Raw genomic sequence first — 23,210 nt, 5'->3', positions numbered from 1 at the left:
TTCCAAATTTTAAAAAGTATAAAAATAGGTCTGGGAGTGTAGCCCAGAAGTAGAAGGGTTTCCAGGAACCCCAGTACCACCAAAAATAAAAATAAAAATAAATAAATTAATTAATTACTGAAAGCTGGGCATGGTGGCACAAGTTTGTAATCCCAGCATCTGGGAGGCTGAGATAGGAGGATTCGGGTTCACAAGCACCCTCAGCTACTTAGTGAGGGCCTTTATAATCCAGTGAGACCCTGTTTCAAAATAAAGAATAAAAAATAAGGCTGGGGGTATAGCTCAGAGGTAGAATGCTCCTGGGTTCCATTTCCAGCACTGCAATAAATAAATAAATAAATAAATAAATAAATAAATAACCTACTGAAATGGTGACTTAGACCAATCATTTTTATTTATATAATTCAAAGATGACAAAATAATCCATCCTATGACTAGGGTTTAGAATTTAAATATTATTTGACTTCACATCTTGGTTATATTCCCAGTTGGTGGTTACTGACCCTGGAAGACCATCTCTTCCTGGCTATTTCTGGCCTATTTTCTAAGAGTCTGGCTCTGCATGTGTGTTCCGTGAGCTCACTGACACCAAAGAGCCATTCAGGCACTCTGCTGATACTGTGCCTTCTCTGGCTCTTTGTGGCAACCCCCAGGGGGGAGGATAAGGGCCCTGAAACATTGAGCAGGCCCTTTACTAGGCCTTGAGCTCCTAGCCTGCAGGGATCGCCAGGGGCCCCAGGCCACAGCGCGCAGTAGAATCCAGTTCCTATTTCTGCCAGGCGTAGGGTAGCTGCTTAACGAATGTTTGTTGGAAAAATGAATACATTCCTGTATTCCATGGGGGAAGTATTCCAGTAATTATAGAGCTTGCATCATTTGAACCTCTGGAAGGGATTTGTACTAGATAAAGTAAGAAAGTAGCCATGAGCAGGGAAGCAGATGGCCAATAGCAGCCCTTGGGCCGAGGAGACCAGCGCTGTTTCTGTGGGAACTTGAATGCGGGTGACCTCACTCATGGAAGCTTGTGAGTGGGACGTCCGGGTGGTGCAAGCACAGGCGGTCTGTCTGTTTGCTCCCTTTGGCACTCTTAAAGCAGCACGTGCTTTGCTCTGCCAGCCCCTGGCTTCCGCAGCTTTAACAGCCCAGTAATTATCTTCTGATCAAGGGAGGCAGGGATGTGTGTAGAAATCAGTTTTAGTAACCAGTATTTCTTTTGGAAAAGCCCCAGTGAGCTGGGGCTTTCTTTGGGGTATTCAAAGAATACCAGAGAACTGACAGGCTGATTTAATCGTGTTCATATAAGAAGCAGCAGACCCAGTGCAGAAGGAAGTGTGCGACAGTGAATTGTCAGCTTGAGAGCTGAGGCTGCAACTCCTAGGCATGAGCACTGAGTCCCACAGCGGGTGAGGAAGTGCTCTGTGCAGGTCCCAGGATGACTGCTCGTGGTGGTTTCTCTAGGGAATCATCCACATGACTTCCAAAAAGTGTTGTACTCTCAGGAAAACAAGCATAACCAAATGAGGACCTAGATGTCCCTTTCATGTTTGCAGACTGTCCCCTTCTCTCTACTCCATTTGGGGAAAAAACAATCCTGGAGTTAAGGTCCTAGGTTCATTTAAGTCTATCACAGAACTTCCTGAGGTGACCCTCTAATCTTACAGAAGGATCACAGATTGATCCTGGCCACAAGTTTAAAATGTGATCCTGTCCCCTCTCAGCTATCAGTGCAAGCAGAGCAATTCATGCCTTTTCAGTAAGCCCTAATACAGAACTGGACACCACCCAGCCCATCAAGGAATCCATCCATTCTCCTTCTTCCTCTTCCATACAAAGAGGATCTCAGACCAGCTTTCCTCAGGAGCTTAATGGTCTTCCTTCTATACTAATTATCTCATTGAATATTCTAATTTATTTTCTTTAGATCTTAGTTATCCCCATTGACTCTTTGGGGCTGTGAGATTGAGAGGTCTACACTAGGGCCAAGTGTGTCTTTCCCAAGGCCGTATCTCTGTCTGCTGCTGGGTTGGCTCCACTCAACATCTGTCCCTGTTTAGACGCTCTTTGGAGCCCCAATACATGCCTTTCTTCAGTAATATTAACTACTACACAGTGTGATGCCAGATGCACAGTACATCGCTGAGCAAAATAGTCGTGCCTCTGTTTTGTTAGGATCTTATACTTTTAGAGGGAGATATATACTAAATAAACAAAAATGCAGTTATGGATTGTGATACATGTTATGGAAGATTAACAGGGGTTTGCCTGGGTTAATTTGGGAGGTTGAAAAAGGATGCTCTAAGGAAAGGTTATTTGATCTGAAACTTGGCCAAGGGCTGTAGAAGTTTCTCCAGGTGGAGGGAAGGACAAATGCAAAGACATCTTCAGTGTTGAAAGGCCAGACAGGACCAACAGAGCTCAGTATGCCCAAAGAACTAAAATAAACCTATGTGTCTAGAACATTCTAAGTTAGGGCAGTCATAGGAGATGCAGCCCCCAAAATGATGAGTGAGTTAAGTTGATGCTGACTGCCAGAACAAACGGAAGCTATGTTAACAGTTCAGACAAGATAGACATTGATTTCTCATTCACAAACAGTACAAAATGGGCATCCATATGCAGAAAGATGAATATAAATCCCACTTTCTCACTGTGCACAAGAGTCAATTCAAGATGGATCGAAGACTTGGAAATTAGACCAGAGACCTTGAGGCTCCTCGAAGAGAGCATAGGTCCAACACTGCAACATATAGGCACAGATAAACACTTTCTTAACAAGATTCCAAAGGCACACAAAACTAGAAGGCGAATCAATACATGGGATTGCAGGAAACCGAAGAGCTTCTGTACAGAAAAGGAAACTATCAAGAACCTCAACCCAGAGCCAAGAAGAGAATGGGAGAAGATTTTCACCACATACTCCTCTGATAGAGGACTAATATCTAGAATATACAGAGAACTCAAGAAACTCAGCACTAAGAAAACACATAACCCAATCAAAAAATGGGCAAGTGAATTAAATAGACACTTTATGAAGGAAGAAATTCAAATGGTCAATAAATGCATGAAAAAATGTTCAACATCATTAGCAATCAGAGAGATGCAAATCAAAACTACTTGAGATTTCACCTAACTCCAACTAGAATGGCAATCATTCAAAACACAAACAATAACAAATGCTGGTTAGGATGTGGAGAAGTGGGAACTCTAAAACATTGTTAGTGGGATTGCAAATTAGTACAACCACTTTGGAAAACAGTATGGAGGATCCTCAGAAGAATGGGAATGAACCTACTATATGATCCAGCAATACCACTTCTGGGTATCTACCCAAAAGAAAGGAAACCAAACTACCAAACTAATGCATGTGTATCTATGTTCATAGCTGCACAATTCACCATTGCCAAACTGTGGAACCGGCCAAGATGTTCATCAACAGATGAATAGATTACAAAACTGTGGATATATACATAATAGAATATTACTCAGCCATAAAGAAAAACACAATCACATTATTTACAGAGAAATGGATGGAACTGGAGGACATTATGCTAAGTGAGATTAGTCAGTCACAAAAAATAAGAAATTGGATGCTCTCCCTAATATGCCAAAGCTAGGGAGAAATGGGTCACAGGAGGAACTCTAGAAGAAGAAGGAGATTCTATAGATGAGCAAATAAGGCGGCCTAAGGGGCTGGGAGGGAGGAAGAGAAAAATTCTCTAATGCACATGATGTACTTTAACAAACATATCAAAGTCAGTCACTAAGCCAAATATGAGAAAGAGGGAGGAGGAGGAAATGGGGTGGGAATTGGGTAAGGGCTAACTGGGTGATGTGTGCATGTATGCCTCCATCATCTTGTACCCCATTAAGATGTATGACTACAATGCACCAATAAGAAATTTTTTTAAAATGAGCATCCTGAGTACTAGAGCTTGCTCTTCCAAGCAATGTTGTGTGGGCCCCAGCTCTGTGTTGCAGCTGTGCCACATCTGCTAATGTGTTGCAGCTCATTAGCTGCCAAGGCCACCTCTTGTCTACACTGAGGGGTTCACACCAGAAGGTTTCCTGAGCCCAGGTCTGCCTGACAGTGGAGCTCCCACTGTGCTCACATTCAGTTAGCATGTACCTTACTGCAAGGGAGGCTAAGACACATGGCTGGTGCGGGATCCCCAGAAGGAAGGAGCAGAAGATGCATTGTTGTGAGCCGCGCTGCACCTGCAGCTGTGTTCCTAGAGAGTGTGCTTAAGGATGCATCTGCGGCAAATCCATCATCGCATCTAAACCCACAGGGTGATCGCTTGTGGCTTGCAGTGTGCCTGAACCAAATTCCCCACCCCACCCACACCCACTTCCCCAAAAGCAAAGTCTCCTCTCAGTGTTTTTTCCTCTAGACCAGTACTCACCTTTCCCGCTCCTTTGGCCATCAACACCTCCCTTCCACTCCCAGACCCAAACTTATCCAGCACCTGCCCAACCAGGCTCTTGGGTGGGTTTCTTTCAGCTGTGATGCAGAATACTAATTTACATGGCCTACAGTGTCGAATGTTCCTTCCAATGACAATTATTCTGAGCTGTCAGAGAGAGCAACATTTTTGCAGTATTAAGTAATCTGAGAAGCTTACTTAATAATCTGAGTGAAGTTAGAGATGAATCTTTCTGAAATGTGCCTTTCATCCCTGCTCAAAAATGTTGCTGGTTTCTAATTACTGAAAGAAGTTATAACTTCTGTAGTTTAGGGAAACTGACCCAAACTACTCTTTCTAAACTGTTCTTACCCTGTTCTCCTCCATAGTCCCGATGGCTTGGCTCAGGTACCCAGCCATCCTCCATAGTCCAGACGTGGTGAATCTCCACCTCATACCATCCTCCTCAGCCTGGGATAGCCTGTTGCTAAGCCAGCTTCCTCTGAGTCCTGCTGAGCCCTCACTGCAAGCCCTCACCAAGTCTTACCTTCCCTGGGCAGCTTTCCCTTCCTCCACCAACCAGAAATAATCTGTCTCTGGAGTTCTGCACTTAGTCCCCAGTGCCTTTGTATATCGAGGCCTGTATTACGTGCTCAGTAATTAATGCTGCATTATTTAAGTTATATGTCACTACTCCTTTGGCATTTATTGTACAATGCCTTTTATTGGCATTTATTCTTCCCATTCCTTCTAAGCTTCTTGAGTAGAGATATTTTTCCTGGTATCTAAACCAGTACCTGGTACATCCTCAAAAAAGAATGAATTAAGACTTTTCTATAATTCCTGTGATACCTTGCACAGTTCCTTAAACAAAGATACTGCTCAAAAGTTTTTTTGTTGATTTGTTGTTGTTTTAATGTGTGATCCTTTCCAAAATGCAGTTTGTAGCCAGTTAAATTGGAATGCCTTTGGGAGAAATGGTAGGTGAAAATTATAAAGATTTTTATAAAGATTGTAAAAAATTATAGAGCAAAGTGTGGTGGTGCATGCTTGTAATCTCAGGACTTGGGAAGGCTGAGACAGGAGGATTTTGCAGGTTCAAAACCAGCCTCAGCTACTTAGTGAGGCTTTCACCCTGTCTCCAAATAAAAATATAAAATAGGTCTGGGAGTGTAGTCCAGAGGTAGAAGGCCCCTGCATTCCATCCCCAGTACCACAAAATAATTATAAAGGTTTTTAAATCAGCATATAATATTTGTGCATATTTGTAAGGTATACTATTATAACTCAGTAAATGCATGCAATGTGTAATGATCAAATTGGGGGAATTAGCATTTCCATCCCATAAAATATTATTTCTCTATGTTGGGAATCCTCAGACTCATCTCTTTTGAACCATAGAATTCCTTGCTGAAGACTGTAGTTGTCCTCCTGGGCCTTACAACTCCAGAACTACTTACCCTCTCTGACTGTGCTTTGTTATCCTCTCTCCCAAGAATTTTTGTGGGACCATCTGTTCTAGAGCCAGTGGAGTATATCAGACAAACTGGCCACATTTTCAGAATTTAGCCTACCTCTGAGAGCTCTTGGTCACCTGAACCCCTGTAGGGTACCATCTGCTAGCTAAATGAGCCTCCGGTGTGACAGCAGGCCCCTCTGTTCTGTTTCTAAATAGGCCTGACTCAAAACATTCTTATTTGAGTCAGATGGAAAATTCATTTCTGTCTTATTTTTCTCTCTATCTTAATTGGTTTTCCATATGCAGGTTCAGAAGGGGGTTTTTCTGAACACATTATCCCTGCGTGTGAGTGGGCCAGAGTTAGTATCAGGGGAAGGATGGGGGCAGGGCTTTTAAGCTCCTCCTGCCTGCTTTGGTGAACTGTTAGAGACTGTTCCTCAGACTGGGCTGGCCACCACACACATACTCTGCCCGGTGTGAGGCCTTTCAATGACTGTGTGAGGGGCCTGGAGGCTGGTATCATTTACGAAACACACTGAGATCATGGCCTTGAAAGTTCACTCGGGTCATAGAAGAAGCCTCAGGAAGGCTCCTCCGTCAAACTACAAAATTCATACCAACACCTGTAAATTCAGGAACATTTAAGACAGGAGCTCTCTGGAACATAGCACCTTTTTCAGTGGTGATCTAAAAGGCTAGGGGTTTAGCTCAGCTCCGTGCTAGAGCTCTTGCCTAGAGTGAAATGGTTTCCATCCCCAGCACAGCGGGGGGGGGGGGGGGGGGCGAAGGTGATCTGAAGTGTTACTAGTACTTCTTAATATTTCAATCTCTCTAATCATAGCAAAGCAAAGAAACCATCTTTTCATGCCATCTCAGACATGCTTTCAGTTTTCTTCAGGAAGAAAGATTGTGTTCTGAATCTCAGTTCATGTGGGACCCTGATAGCTTTTCTTTTCTTTTTTTCTTTTCTCTTCCTTTCCTTTTCTTTTTTTCTCTTTCTCTTTCTCTTTTCTTTCCCTTCTTTCTCTCTTTCTTTCTTTTTTCTTTCATGGTGGTACTTGAGATTGAACGTAGGAGTGGGTGTTCTACCTCTGAGCTACACCCTCAGCCCTATTTTATTTTTTACTTGAAAACAGAATATTGCTAAGTTGCAGGAGTGGTCTTGAACCTGAAATCTTCCTGTCTCAGCTGCCCAAGTACTGGAATTACAGGCATGTACCACCATGCCTGGCTCCCTTGATAGCTTTTCACATAAGGCAGGCATCCTTAGTACAAACTGGGCTGCTATCAAAAACTAGGGTAGACTAGGAATAATTGCCCCGAATGTTTACTTTTGTACCTTTGGCACGCAGCACCTAGCGGCCTCGTGGCAGTGATTACAGGGTGCACACACATGCTGGGGTTTGGAGCTGTGGTCGGCAGTACTGTCCAAGGGCTATCCCTGGACGAATGCCAGCCAGCTTCAGTTTTCTGCAACTGTAACTGTCACTGCTGATCCCCCTTGTGGGCTCCTGGGCTCAGATGAATGGCATCATATCCTGCACGGAGTGGCCGGGCCAGCCTGACAGCCATCATGGGCCGAACCACGGGCAAGGCCCACTTCCCAAATTAAGTATTAAGTTCGAAATACTTCATCCTCATCCAAAAATGTGCTCGGAGCCTAGACACGTCTTTCCTGCATGCTGGAATATGAACTGCACAGCACAGGAGGAGCTCGACCTTCAGCAAGGCGTTTTGGATCGCGAGGCTTTGTGGTTGGGATTTCACTGGATGCCATGTTGGGGGCAGGGGAGCCTTTCTTCTTTCATCCCAAGCCAGGGAACAAACGACTCCGTCTGCTTCATGCTCATCATCTTAATCACAGGCTGAAGATGAATATTTTTGGTTAGTTTCCCCCTTTTTTATACACACAATGCCTATTTATAGCCATTTGTTGACGGACTCTACCAATTACTTGAAAAACGTGTATTTAGAGAGAGACAGACTAAAAATGTGAATGTGATGGGTAGCTATCATCCTGTATTAGATTAGCCCATTGCGAAGCAGGACCAGGGTGGAGAGGATGCTGGCACATGATCACTGGGCAGGACTGGCCATCTGTTATCACTTTAATTGGAGGATGATTAGAGAAAATACACGGTCTTCTTCCTGTCTGTCCTGTCTCTGTTGTTAGAAGCTCACTGGACCGAGTTCATGCTTATAAAGTCATTGTATGGCAAAGGCCACCCAGCAGGCGTCCCCAGGCCCGCCTGTGTGCCAAGCCCCATGTCCTCATTCTCTGCTTTCTCAGACTTCCCATTTCTTTCTACTGAATATATTCCCCATGGAATATGTGGCTTCTGCAGCACTCTTGTAGTCTATCTCCTCCTTCTCAGTCTTTTTTGGGGACCCTTCCCCACTATGTCTTTCATTTTTGGTTCTCTTCAGCATTCCATTCTCTACCGCTTTCTCATCCTGCATCCCAGTCCACACATTTCTATCACTTTAACTACAGCAGTTAGAAATTCAGTTTTGTAGTCCACAACTTGACAATGCGTAGGGGCATCAGAGAGGAGTCACCTATGGAAGCTATCTGTGGGCAGCAGGTATACGGGATGGATTTCCCTGACTCCTTGCCCTCTGCCTCACCCTGGCCATAGAGCTCAACGAAGGCAGGTTGGCTCATGAGAGCAGCATACAGGTGAGGGAGTGCCAGGTGCGGTGGCACTCAAGTACTTAGGAGGCTGAGACAGGAGGATAACAGGTTTGAGGCCAGCCTTTAAAACTTACCAAGGCCCTCAGCAACTTAGCGAGACCCTGTTTTGAAATAAAAAATAAAAAAGGCTGAGGTTGTAGCTCAGAGGTAGAATGGTTCTGGGTTCAATCCCCAGTACAAAAAAAAAAAAAATCGAGAGAACCAGAAGTATGCAAACCATTGTCATAGGAGAAGGGGACAGGCAGGCTAAAGAGGTTGAACCTGTTTTCATGGCCAAGGCCAGAGAAAAAGAGATGATTGGCACATTCCATCCTTACAAGTGCAGGGCTGGAGGGTGGTTACGGGGACGCGTTGTGAATGAAGCAGGAAGGCTAGACGCTGGCCACTTGTTCCCAGGTAGGTTTGCCTCGGCTAGAGTCACTGAGGATCTGACAGGCAGAAAATCTGGGTAGGAGATAAGATATTGGAGATTGTCCAGGTACAACCTAGGGGAGTGAAAACACTAAAGAGATGAACAAAGACAAAAAGAAAAGGAGGCTGGAAAGAATGTCAGGTAGAACTAACAACTCCGCCCGAGGGCGTCTCGCCTGTGTCAGGCACTGTGGAGGGCTCTGCCTGCATCTGCTCACTTAGACAATGAAAGAGAAGGGGTTCCGGAGGAAGAAGAGCATTCTTTTTTCTTTTCCTTTTTTTTTTTTTTTTTTTTTTTTTTTTTTTTTTTTTGGTGGTTCTGGGAGTGGAACCCAGGGGCTTTCTACCTCTGGGCTTTCCTCCCAGACCCATTTTATATTTTATTTGGAAACAGGGTCTCACTAAGTTGCTGAGAACCTCACTATAGTAGCTGAGGCTGGCTTCGAACCTGCGCGATCCTCCTGTCTCTGCCTCCCAAGCGCGGGGATTACAAGCGGGCGCCATCACGCCCGGCTAAGAAGAGCATTCTAATAGGAGAAATGGTCCCTCTGCCTGGATCACACTTGTTGGATTTTTTTTTTTTTTTTTTTTTTTGTAACCTGTCATGTTCATGGGTCCTCCCGGGGAAGTTGAAATCTCCTAGTATATTGTGCATTTACTAATTTAGACAATACATGTTTATTCTACTATTTTAGAATGTATGAAATTAAAAAAAAATATTTCTCTGAAAATTTAATATCTAATACATATTCATTCAGGGCACGGTGGTACACACCTTTAATCCCAATACTTGAGAGGCTGAGATAGGAGGATCACAGGTTCAAGACTAGCCTCAACAACTTAGCGAGACCCTATTTCAAAATTTAAAAAAATTTAAAGGGCTGAGAGTGTAGCTTGTAGGTCAAATGCCCCGGATTCAATCTCTAGCACCAAAAACACCCCACATATATTTGTGATCAAAATAGATATTTGTTTAATAGATGAATGAATAATATAAGTTATCCATTCATGATTCATCGTAAACTAAAACATAAGAAGCTGTGTCATCAGTGCATTTCAGATGCATAATGGCTTAATTTACCAGGGTGATTGTGAGTTGAGGGTTCAGTGAGTGGCTGTTGTCTGTTTTGGGGTTCCCAGGGCCCAGTCGACACTCCCGGCTAGTGTTAGACATTAACCAACTGTTGAAGTTCCCTATAAAACAGGCACATTCTCTGAATACTTATTATGTGCAATTCAGTGATGATTAACATTTGAACTCTGTCTAGGCTGAGCAAACCACATCAAAGCTCTTTTTTCACCAGGACGTTTTTTAAATATCAAATATGGATTGAGTGAGTAGGTGTCAGAGAAATTGACTTTGTAAACTGAAAAATCATAAACTTAGATTCACTTGAAATATGTCATACAGAGTGCATATATAAAATTATGAGCATTTTGATTTTTCCCTTGTAGGTAATAAATAACATCTGTAATATTCCTCCTCACCTTTTTCTGATTAGCTTCATGTCTGGCCTATTTTTCCTGACACTCCTGTTTCATGTCCTAAGGATTTGACCAAGGACAGACAGGATTCTAAATAAGTTGTGTGGGTGTAACAGAAAACTTGCAGCAATCAAGTTTTAAGTCTAGAAGGGAGGAGAATTTTTAATGGTGGCCAGACTTTTCTATTCCACTTTTCTCAGATACATACTGGCTGAGTGCAGGCTCCGGGGGTGCCTGGGAAAGATGAAGGCCATGCCGCCCACCTCCCCAGTACAGCCGGTCCCGAGATCCCCACTCGCTGCACCCCTGCCCCTGTGGGTGCATCCTGCACAGGGCCCCTTGACACGGGCTTCCACTTGGGGTCTGGAGACTGCTCAAGGTGACCCAGGGTAGAGAAGTTGGACAGCTCCAATTTTAGCTATTTTATTTGGTGCATTATAATAATGCATCATATTGGGATATAGAGTCATAGAAACATAGACACACACAGCTCCCGGAGCACTTCTCTCCAAGTCCCACCCTTCTCACCCCCCTTCCCTGTGCAAGTCTCTAGACTGGAATTGGTACTTTGGTATACATAGGTAGTATACATAGGTAGCGTTATTTCAGCTGTTACATTCCGTATGTCTTCATCCCCCTTCTTCCTTCCCAAGCTCCCCTCAGTCACTCTATTGGAGTCCCTGCTCTTCTATCTGATGTTGCCCTTCTTTCCAAATATCTCTTTAGCTTCCACATTTAAGAGAAATATACATCTGTCTGTCTGTCTGTCTGTCTGTTTCTTTGTTTGTTTGACTGGCTAATCTTGCTTAGTATAATAACAGGTGATTGCATAGAGTTTGTTGGCAGGGAAGATTTTGCCACATAGTCTGCAAACCCTTGACTTAACTAAACTGTGCAATTTCACCAGGCATGATGGTGCACTCCTGTAATCCCAGTACTTAGGAGGCTGAGACAGAAGGATCGAAGGTTCCAGACCAGCTTCAGCAACTTAGAGAGACCCTGTTTCAAAATAACAAATAAAAGGGCTGAGAATGTAGCTTGACTGTAGAATGCCTGTGGGTTCAGTCCCTAGCACCAAAAAAAAAAAAAGTTGTATAATTTCTACAACAATAATATTTACTCATTACCAGGATGGATGGATGTGAGTTGAGAATTCAGTGAGTGGTTGTTTATTCTTTCTTCGTTTATACTGCTCAATCGATGGTACCGTTATTATACTAATAATTACATTATATTGTTATTTTTGTTGGTAATAATAATAAAATGATGATTAATAATTAACATTTACTGAAAGCTTACTAGGTGCCCAGGACTCTGCTAAAGGCATTCAGTATACTGTCTCATTTATTTCTCCCCCAAATAATCTTATCAGGAGAAAACAGAGGCTGAGTCAAGTGCCCACAGTCACAGGGCTATTAAATAGAGGTGCTGGACTGGGGATGCTGGCTCCAAAGCCAATACAGACATTCACTAGCTCTGGCAGCTTGGATAACTAAAAAATAGCTCAACAGATGCTTATTAACTGCCCATTATAGTTAGGCATTAAATCATGTTAGAACTCCAGTTAACTCTGAGTTTCATTCCACCCGATAGCCCCACTGGCCTAAACTAATTTTGGAAAATTCTGGCAAGCATAGACACAGCTAAGTAAAGGTGGAAAGAAAAAAATCAGCCCACAAAGTCCCCCCAAGCGACCAGGCTGAGCCAGCATCCTCCGTCCAGCCCTACCTCTACCTCTCCTCTTTATTTCTGCCCCACTCCTCCTCTCTTTTTGCTTTTCTGTTTCCGTTTGTTTCCCTCATTATTCCTCTATTCTTTTCCTCCTAAGAGATTTTCTGGCTCCTGATTGTGACATAACACCAGGTCAGGTTACATCTCCGCTCATTTCTGCACTAGCACCTCTTCTCTTTTCTTGTTCCTCAGTGTTAGACGTGTGGCCCCAGTAAAGGCTTCACATTTTAATTTTACTTCAGGTATGTGTAACCAAAGACTGTTAGATCCATTCTGTTTTTTCCAAAAGTATGTATGAATAAGAATTGCCCTTTTGAGCCAAGAACTCGGTGTGTTTTGGGGGGATGCTGGGGATTGAGCCCAGAGACATTGTTCCTCTAAGCTAGACCTTCAGTCCTATTTTATTTTTAATTTGGAAAAAGGGTCTCACTAAGTTGCAGAGGGTCTTCCTACGTTGCTGAGGCTGGCTACAAGCCTGCAGTCCTCCTATCTCAACTTCCCAAATACTGGGATTAGAAGTGTGCACCACCATGCCCTCTTTGTTGTTCTTGTTTTTAAATAGGATATAAGACCAGGAATGATAAGCCAGTCCATAAAATTAAGGGCAAGCAAATTGAGAATGCCCAACAGCACCTACCTAGCCTACAGTAAGCCTGAGAAACAAATTCCCACAGGGTAAGGTTGAGTCCAGTAGTATGAATAGATATTTCAAAAGGCCTCAAGAAATTTTCATGCTGAAAAAGTTGCAGCAGAAACTGTATAACAAGACTTTCTGGTGTCCAAGTGTACAGATGCAGGAAGCCCTCCTATAGCTCTGTGCCCCAGCCCACATCACAATCCTGCTTCAATCCCCACACCCGGCACACCCACCCCCTTCCTGCATAGTGTTAATAATAATCGTCTTTCTAGCGCCTACTCAGCCTTCCAGTTTCTCCCTAGACTTTATTTCTTTGGCGAGGCCTCCTCTTTCCCCTATACTCATCTAAGTTCCCCGCCTTTTGCTCTAGAGCCTCTGTCCCCTGCCACACACTCAGCATAATTTATCAGTGTTGTTTGTCCACCAGTCTTCCCTCACCTGGATCCATACCCAACAACCAGCACTCGCTCAAGAAGTATTTATTAGGGCCGGGGGTGTGGCTCAGTGCTTGCATGAGGCCCTAGGTTCAATCCCAGCACAACAAGTAAAGGGGGAGGGGAGTATTGGTTGATTGAGTAAATGAATCTCTCCTTCTGGGGGACCATGACCACATGGCCCACACACTTTTTAGCTCTCTGCTCTCTCTTTCCTCTTCCTTTCCAGACTCAAATTCCCAAACAATCAGGAAGCTATTTCTCTTTCTTTGGTTCTGAAATTTACTCACGAGCAAAGGATATCTGAACATTTTTAAACCTTTTATTTTTTGAACTGGGGATTGAACCCAGACACATTCTACTTCCAAACTACACCCCGAGAATTTTTCATGTTTTTATTTTGAAACAGGGTCTCACTAAGTTGCTTAAGCAGCCTCAAACCTACGATCCTCCTGTCTCAGGCTCCCTAGTATTGGGATTACAGGCATGTACCTCCATGCCTGGCTACTCACAACTATCTGACTTAGCTATAAAATTAATCTTACATGAGGATGCTGATTAAAGTGGGAGCTGCGTATTCCTCCCTGTCCCTGCTATATAAATGATGAACATAGAACTTTGTCTTCTAAGTGTCTCTGAAGTGTCCACTGCAGACACCATGGGGTACATGTATACATGTAACTAACTCAGTGGTAGAGCACTTCTCCAATATGTGTAAGGCCCTGGGCTCATTCCCGGGAAGGAGAAGTGGAAGGAGGAGGAAGAAGAAGAGGAAAGGAAAAGGGGGAGAAGAAGGAGAGAATTAAACATAGCCAACACAGCATCAGCTCAAAGTATGGGGGTTCTGGCCAGTGTGTTTTAGGAAATTTAAAATAGAAGTTTTTACTTCTATTTTTAGGTCCACAATAATTCTTAAAATAAAAAACAAAGCAACAGCATACACACTCACATCCGGCCAAATCCTTGCCACACAGCAAGATGAGATGCAGCCGTGGCCCGTGGTTATTGAGATGTGTAAAACCATGAGCAGACTGGAGATTTGATCCACATGTGCCCCAAGTGCCTCTATCCAGCTGCAGCCGGACTGTGCTGTGATCCAGTCGGGAGCACTGACTCTGGGCTATGGGCACAAGAAGGACCTCAGTGACTTGAACTTCACTTACAATTGGGGATCCTTGGAACTTTTATTAGATTGACAAGGAAGAAGTGGCCATCCAATCTAATGTTTCATGTGAATTAACCTTTAATGTAAACTTTGAGATACCCGATTCACATAATAAACAAGCTACTCTTAAACCCTTTAAGTGCAAAAGTTGAAGGTAGCTGTCATTAATTAAGCCTGAACCATGCCTGTTTACTAAAACCATACCTGACAGGATTCCACATTAGAGAACACATCAGTGACCAAATTTCTGGAAAAGCTAAGGGCTTCTCCCACGTGGCTCAAGTGATTAAATTTTACTGCAGGTAAAAAGCATACACCATTTAGTGTGAAGACAGCATCGCCCTGGCAGGAGGATGCAAATGGGTCTGTCAAAATAGAAGGAAATTCTAAACTGAACTTTGTAAATTATAAAAAATGATTAAAAACAAAGCCCAGTGGAAATGAATGCAGTCCAAACATCAGGACAAAAAAGGGACTAAATTCTCAAAGTGGCAAATTCCAGCTTCCATCCTCAAACACTTTTCTTCAATTCTGTTCAAATTCTGAAACTTGAATGAGGGAGCAAATACAGGTTCTTTGCGAACCCAGACCAGAGAAGTGGTTCTTTTTTTTGGGGGGGGGGGTTGTTTGGTTTTATTTTGTTTTCTGGTATAATGATGACTTCTGCCTATTTTCCTGTTTTCTCTCTCTCATGGGTAAAGAGGATATAAAATGAAACAAAAATAATCTGTATTATACTGATGACAGTATTAGTGAGAGTTATTCCTAGACATTATTGCTATTTCACAGAGATATTGCAAGGATTGAATTAACATACACTAAACACTTAAAACAGAATTGTATATTTATATGCACATAGTGAGTACTTGCAAATATTAGCTGTTATCTTTTATGTTAACAGCAATCTTACAATATAGCAGATACCATGCTAACCATGTATGTGCCTTATCTCACTTGCTATTGTTAAGATAATTTTGCAAATAGTAAACGAAGGTATGGGAAATTCAGAAAATTGCCCAGGATTGCACAGCTGGTAGCAATACCATTTACTGCACTTTCTATTTACTGGATTTAGTTCCAGACATTTTTAATGTTTCATCACATTAGGGCCACACACCAATTTTGTGAAGTAGGTACTATTATCCTCATTTCACAGATGAGGAAACTGAGACCTCAGAAGTTAGCTACCGCCAAGACCACACACACACACACACACACACACACACACACACACACACACGTGAGTGAAGGAGCTGAGATTGGAACCCGAGCAGCCTGGTTCCCCAAAAGCCTGTGCGCACCGTGCTCTGGGAGAGAGGTGGTGGGACTTGGCCTTGATCACACAGCCCTTTGCTGCATCCTTGCCATCATCTCTAGCACTGCTTTCCTCCAAGGGCCCAGTAGATCATCCTAAGCCCCATTCTCCGACCATGCCCAGCTCATTTCACATTGGCAGCATTTCAGATAGAGAGCCAGACCATCCCGTTCACTCTGCGCCAGTGCTGCGATCCCCGCCACCCTGCCCGATGACCCTGGCTGTGACCCCTGATGCTAGAAGGTCACCTCCCCACCCAAGCCCATCCTCCAGGCGTTGGGAAACACTGGCTGTTGTAAACACTCTTTATATTGAGCCAAAGTGCTACTATGTGACTTAATATCTCTGTGCCCAAGTTTTCTCACCCATGGGATGGAGAATTGGATGGATAATAAAGAGATTAAATTAGATGCAAGTTGTTTAAAGCAATACCTACTCTGTGTTATGTTTTATACCAACCTCTAAGTTGACTGAAAAAGATAATTCTTGCTGATTCAATGAAAAAAATAAAGTTTGTGTCAACATTTGAGGAGGGGGTTACTGGAGATTGAACCCAGGAGCATTCTACCTCTGAGCTAGACCTCCAGACCTGGTTTGTTTGTTTGTTTGCTTGTTTGTGATGGTGGTGGTGATACATGTATATTACTAGAAATTGAACCCAGGGGCATCCTACCTCCAAGTTACACCACTAGGCCTTTTTATTATTTATTAATTTATTTATTTGTTTTTATTATTATTTTTTTTTTTTTTTTTTGGTGGTACTGGGGGTGGAACCCAGAGACTTTCTACCTCCGGGCTATACTTATATTTTTTTATTTGGAGACAGGGTCTCATTACATTGCTGAGAGCCTCACTAAGTAGCTGAGGCTGGCTTTGATCCTCCTGTCTCAGCCTCCCAAGCCCAAGGATTACAAGCGTGCGCCACCACACCCAGCTTTATTTATTTATTTTGTTTGTTTTTGAAACAGTGTTGCTGAGGGTTATGCTACCTTGCTGAGGCTATCCTTGAACCTATGACCCTCCTGTCCCAGCCTGCCAGGTACTGGGATTGCAAGCAAGTACTGTTGTGCCTGGCATTTGCCCAAGATTTTAGTTAGACAACAGTTCCTGAAAACGTCAGGTCCAGGATGAGGAAAATGGAGCCACTACCAGTGGGAGAGCCAATTGGTATTGTTGTAAGGCTGGAAATGTATGTACCTTGCAACTGGGCGGTTCTACTTCTAGACACACAGCCTAGAGAGGCTCTAGCAGGTGTGCACAAGAAGATGTGGACAAATGTTCATTGCAGGATTGTTACTAATAGCAAAAACAATGATAATTAAAGCAATTTGATTGTCCATCAACAGAGGAACACATAAACAAAATGTGACTTTTGCATGTAGTGAAATACATGCACATACATAATCACAGAGCTGTAAACATCCAACAGTGACTGATAAAGCAAGTTGCAGAACATCTGTCACACACACACACACACACACACACACACACACACACACATTTTTAAACCATAGATCAGTACTGTATCTTGTTTCTTTTTTTTTTTTTTTTTTTTTTTGGTGGTACTGGGGTTCCTGGAAGCCCTTCTACCTCTGGGCTACACTCCCAGACCTATTTTTATATTTTTATTTAGAAACAGGGTCTCCTAAACCAGCGCGCGCGGCTGGCTTCGAACCTGCGCGATCCTCCTGTCTCCGCCTCCCAAGCGCGGGGATTACAAGCGTGCGCCACCACGCCCGGCTGTATCTTGTTTCTTGACACATATACATGCTCTTGCATTTTTAATGGCTGAATGGTACGCAGAAGTCACAGCAGCCTGGGGAGGTGAGTGAAGGGTCCAGGATTGAGAGGGGACCAAGGGGATGTCAGCTTCATCCTTGTTGTCCAGTCATTTCTATTTAAAAATAAAAGCATGTCTGGAGATGGAACTCCGTGGCAGAGCACTTGCCCACTGTGCATGAGGCCCTAGGTTAGACCTCCAGTATTGCCAAAACCCTTAACCTAATTTAAATTTTAAAAAAGCAAATATAGAAAAACGTCAGCAGTTCATTCTGGGTGATGGCTCAAAGGGTGTTAATTATATTATTCTTTGTAATTTTCTTTTTGCTTATTTCCTCAAAATGAAACAAAGTTGAGATAATATTAACTTTCATTGTTTAGTCTTAGACTTATTTAGTGTTTGGGTTTTTTATGTTCCTGTTTGTTTTAAGAAAAAATGTATATAAATATAAGTATGACTGAGAAAGCTGTTTCCCTTTTTTGTTTATGTTCGCACAGTGTGCTTGTCTTATTCAACATTCTCTGGTATCAAAACGTGGCCTTCATACAAACTTGTGAGGAGTAAAACATGAGCATTCACAGTCACCACCATCTGTATATTAAGAACCTGCTTCCTATGCTAAACATCCCTTTGTGTTAGAGTCAAAACATCCACAAAGGAGCAAGAAGTGAAAAAGGTTTTCCTGGATGCACCCTTGTGATCCCAGCATTTGGGAGGCTGAGGCCGGAGGATCGCGGTTTGCGGCCAGCCTCAGCTGCTTAGTGAGGCCCTCTGCAACTTAGACCCTGTTTCAAAACAAAACAAAAAAAATACAAAAATAGGGCAGGGGGTGTAGCTCGGAGGTCGAATGCCCCTGGGTTCCATCCCCAGAACCCCTTCCTCCCCAAAAAAGACTGAAACACTAAAATCACTGGTATTTATTGGCTCAGTCTCTGCATGTCTGTAAAGGTCAATTTAAAAAAAAAAACAAAAACTGACAAAAAACTGGATTTGTACCTTTTCCACTACCAGCAGGGCTTCCTACATTAAACCCTGCACTAAAACTCCAAGGAGCATCAAAGTCTTGCATTGGCAGGAAGGAGGGTGCTCTTAAAGTCTGTGTGTGTGTGTGTGTGTGTGTGTGTGTGTGTGTGTGTGTGTGTGTGTGTGTTACTGAGGATGAAACCCAGGGGCATTATACCTTTGAGCTACACCCTCAGCCCTATTTTTTTTTTAGTCTTCTTTTTTTTTTTTTTTTTTTTTCGGCACTTGGGACAGAACCCGGGGCATTCTACCTCCGAGCGACACCCCCAACCCTATTTTTATTCTTTATTTTGAAACAGGGTCTCACTGAGTTGCAAAGAGCCTCACTAAGTAGCTGAGGCTGTTCACGAATTCGATCCTCTTGTCTCAGCCTCCCAGTGCTGGGATTACAAGCATGCGCCACCACGCCCCGCTTAGTCTTTTTTATTTTTTGAAACAAGGTCTCACTGAGTTGCGAAAGGCCTTGCTAAGTAGCTGAGACTGTCCATGAACCATGATCCTCCAGTCTCAGCCTCTGGAATGCTGGGATTACAAGCGTGTGCCACCATTACAAGCATGTGCCACCACGCCCAGGTTTTTTGTTTTGTTTTGTGTTTTGTTTTTTAATTTATAACAGAGGAGTCTTACTGTGTTGCCCAGGCTGATCTTGAACTCCTGGGCTCAAGCAGTCCTCCCGCCTCAGCCTCGGGAGCGACTGGAAATACAGATGTGCTTCCCAGTGCCCAGCTTCTCAAAGTCTTTTGTAAAACAAAAGTAGAAACTGGGTGTGCTGGAACATGCCTGGGAGCTGAGACACGAGAGTCATAGATTTGAGGCCAGCCACAGCAGCTTAGTGAGCTCCTGTTTCAAAATTAAAAAATAAAAAGGGCTGGTGGTATAGCTCAGAGGTAGAACGCCCTTGGGTTCGATCTCCATTTACACAACACACACACACACACAGACACACACACATGAGGTAGATTAGATGGCTGGGTTCACCACCATGGTAGAGTCTGCTCTTTTACAGACATACCACACACTGTGGCGATTAGTTTTTGGGCCACTAGTTTAGTTCAACAACCTTCTGAAATGCTCCCAAGACAATTGCTGTGACCATATTTGAAAAGTTAAAGAGAAATGTCAACTTAAAACAGACTAAATATTATACATCTAGGTCCAAATTTGAGGCGTTTCGATATGCACACACAGGCCAGGCGTGGTGGCACACACCTATAATTCCAGCACTTAAGGCCAGGCTTGGTAGCATACACCTATAATTTCAGTACTGGGGAGGCTGATACAGGAGGATCGTAGGTTCAAGGCCTGCCTCAGCAACTTAGTGAGACCCTGGTTGTTTGTTTGTTTGTTTACTTGTTGCCTTGTTTGTTTTTTGTAGTACTGGGGATGGAACCTGGGGGCATTGTGCCTTCAAACTACACCACCAGCCCTATTTTTTAGTCCTTTTAATTTTGAAACAGGGTCTCACTGGGGTCTTCAACTAGAATTGATTCACTGCACGTATGCTGCCCTGGGGGTCAGGGGGGGGGGTATCCAAATCAAGGATCTTGGCATGCTGAGCCCAGGCTCTTTAGTGTGTCTAATTTCAAGGACAGTAGGTCCCCAGATACGTCGGAACAGTCTGGCCTGCACTATGTGCTCTGAGGGAGCATAGTAGTTGACCAGCAAGATCAGTGATGGAATTCAAGTCAGATTCTAAGTCAAAAGTCAGTTATTAGCAAGGACTTTCTGCCATGGATCTGAAACTATGTCTTTCCACTTGACTTTATCAGTAACAGAAGCAATGTTTTTAGCTATGTCTCTCTGGCCTCTACCTCTTCTTTGGTTCCAAACTCAAGAGAAAGTAGGTATTAATATTGTTCCACCTCCCCCAAAGAAGAACCCTCATGATTAGCTAGGCATGGTGGTGGTGCATAGCTGTAATCCCAGCAACTCAGGAAGCTGAGGCAGGAAGATTGCATGTCTGAGATCAGTCGCAGCAACTTATGAAGACCTTGTCTCAAAGTAAAAACTAAAAGGGCTAGGAATATAGTTTGTCCCTGGGTTCAATCTTCATAACCCACATGTGTGAACACACGCGTGCGTGAACACACACACACACACACATACACACAAGCAAAATCCTCATGATCAATTACTCAAATAATAAATTACTCAAATAATAAATAATAAATTACTCAAATAATAAGACCTCAAAATGATACGTTAATATAATGCATGATACCAAATAATAATTTATTCTAAATTTATTCTCCTGCCCATAGTTATTCTATCTGAAGAGTTAAATGAGCATTGCTCACTTACTTATAGATTCAAAGTGTGGTTTAAAAATAAATACACACACTGATTTTCATGGCATGCTTGAATTCGCCAAGCTTGAGATAGATTCCATTAAAATGTGCATTTTAAAACTTATTACACTATCTACATAGGTGTAAGTATACAGAGAAAATGTATTTAATATATTCATTTAAGAAAAAAAAACAAAAATCAAAAAGGCAATTCAGTTGGCTGTAACAGAACCCTGTTCTGCATATGGCCAGCGGTACATTGGCAGAGCAGAGTGATTTTAAGGATGAATTAGTATTCTAATCTCTTTGGGATTTCCTTTATATTTGTGGTGGTTTATGACTGACATTTAATGTAACTATAGCTTTCTGTTTGTATTTAATAAAAGATCCATTTCTGTGGCAGTACACACATTTGCACTCCAGTGCTGAATAAAAGCTACTGTTCTGCAAGAAGGGTATAAACTGCTGATTTATAACGACATGTTCCAATAACAGCAATCTGACTCTTCCAAATGTTCTCTTCCCAGGTCCTGGGAGCAGCATGGCTCCAGCAAAGGATAATTCTTCTCTTCCAGAATATTCAGTCTTTAACACGTCCATCCACGCTGCAATTAGACATAGGAATTGGAAACTCCTCACGGGCTACCCAGGTAGAATCTGAGCTTCGCACTGGCCAGGGCAGGGCCGTGTCCTCTGTATCCTCCAGGCTGTCTGTACTCTTGGGACTTTATTCGCTTGGCCATTTCTCTAGGGAGGGAGGACAGTATCACTCTGTGCCGGGCACTTCCGCCGACCTCCTGCTTGGCTCCTCTAGGCTCCTAAGCCCTGCCACTCCCCTCGCTGAGACACCTGAGGGGTTAACTCGTGCCTCACATCTCTGTGGCCCCTCCTGATGTGTCATGAGAGGACAGCTACTTGCTCAGGGTTTTCTTGGCCTACTTTAAGACTCGGCCTCTTCCCAGTTTCACAGCCCTCATTGTTGTCGAGGCCCAAGTCTGCTTTCCCACCAGAACATCAAGGGAAAAAGTTTGCCAAAATAACCACTGCCTTTTACAAAACATATCTCTAGGGCTGCTGAATGAGGATATAATGAGGAGGCATGGACAGGAATCACCCTAAAGCACACACCCGCAAGAAATGCTTCATGGACAATATACATGGGTCTCGGGTAGATGGCTTTTGCACACAGCACATCTAGCTAGCAGACAATCTCTGAGAGCTGCGCTCTCAACCAGCAGTGGAGCGAGGGACAGAGGAAGCTTCTGCTTTCCTGATCATATTCTCTAAAAGTGACCTCTTTTCAGTACTTTGTAACCTTGTGACATGGTGGTTACGCCACAGTGCCGCGAAGCAGTGCATATGATGGGGCTGTTCTTGGCATTCCCAGCAAGACAGTTCATCACTGGGGCTGCCCCATGTATTGCAAGACATCTTAGCATCACTGGCCGGGCCCACTAAATACCAGGGCATCCCCACCCTCCAGTCATTGCGACAACTAAAATCTCCACCACACACTCACACACACACTTCCAGATGTCCCTGGTTGTAAAGATGCAAGACACGTCTTGGTAAAGCACAGAAAGTGAGATTTGAAATGAACCAAGAGACGCACCAAGGGTCACATCTTCACATGTCCACTCCTGCCAGCCAGCTCAGCCTTGCCCTCAGATTCTCCCTGAAATTAGAAGTTACCTACGATGTGTCTCTCCCAATAAACAGCTGTGTTTCTCCACCAGGCTGTGGTTCCTGGATCCCCCCACCATCTCAATCCAGTATGTCTGAAATACCTTCATCGGACCCAGCCACCAAGACCCTCTGGCTCTTTGATATTGATCAGGACCCAGAAGAAAGACACGATCTGTCCAAAGAACATCCTCACGTGGTCCGGAAGCTCCTTTCCCGGCTGCAGTTCTACCAGAATCACTCGGTGCCTGTGTACTACCCTGCGCAGGACCCCCGCTGCGATCCCAAGGCCACAGGCGCGTGGGGCCCCTGGATGTAGGGTTTCCAGAAGGCTGGAGTGTATTTCCATTGCGAGCTGGCCCTCTTGTTCTCCCCGTCTGAGGTCACCTGGCTTTTCTAGTGATTCTGAACCATGCCAAAGAGTTCAGTTTCATACCCCTGTGCATTGAAGTAACTGATCAAATCTGGAATGTTCTTGCCTAGCCGAGGCCTGTGTCTGGAGGCAGCAGTGACGAGCTTTATCCCCTGCTCCTGGCTGTGGGACAGCTGAGAACATGACATGGAAGTTCTCATCACGTCCCGGAGGCTGGAGCAGCTGCCTCTCGTTGCCTCACAAGTCAGACGTTAGAGTTGCTCTGCCAACAGCCAGTTTTATTGGAGTGACTCACGTTTCTGGTAACAAATGAAGGGAGCAGACAGTT

General features: G+C 43.7%; 1 protein-coding gene across 1 annotated transcript in view; it reads left to right on the top strand.

The window, feature by feature from the left end:
- The window catches only part of ARSB (arylsulfatase B), a gene marked incomplete at both ends in the record, with an annotated part of 176,978 nt that extends 154,150 nt beyond the window's left edge, over positions 1-22,828 (top strand). Inside the window, 2 exons of the mRNA XM_080692784.1 lie at positions 21,354-21,476; positions 22,563-22,828. Coding sequence (XP_080548910.1) covers positions 21,354-21,476; positions 22,563-22,828 — 389 coding nt within the window. The remainder of the gene's footprint in view (positions 1-21,353; positions 21,477-22,562) is intronic.
- Between the last annotated feature and the right edge of the window lie 382 nt (positions 22,829-23,210).

Source organism: Muscardinus avellanarius, assembly GCF_963383645.1.
Source record: "Muscardinus avellanarius genome assembly, chromosome: 1".
Taxonomy (NCBI): domain Eukaryota; kingdom Metazoa; phylum Chordata; class Mammalia; order Rodentia; family Gliridae; genus Muscardinus; species Muscardinus avellanarius.
The sequence above is the reverse complement of the archived record's forward strand: the minus strand, read 5'-3'. Positions and strand labels throughout refer to the sequence as shown.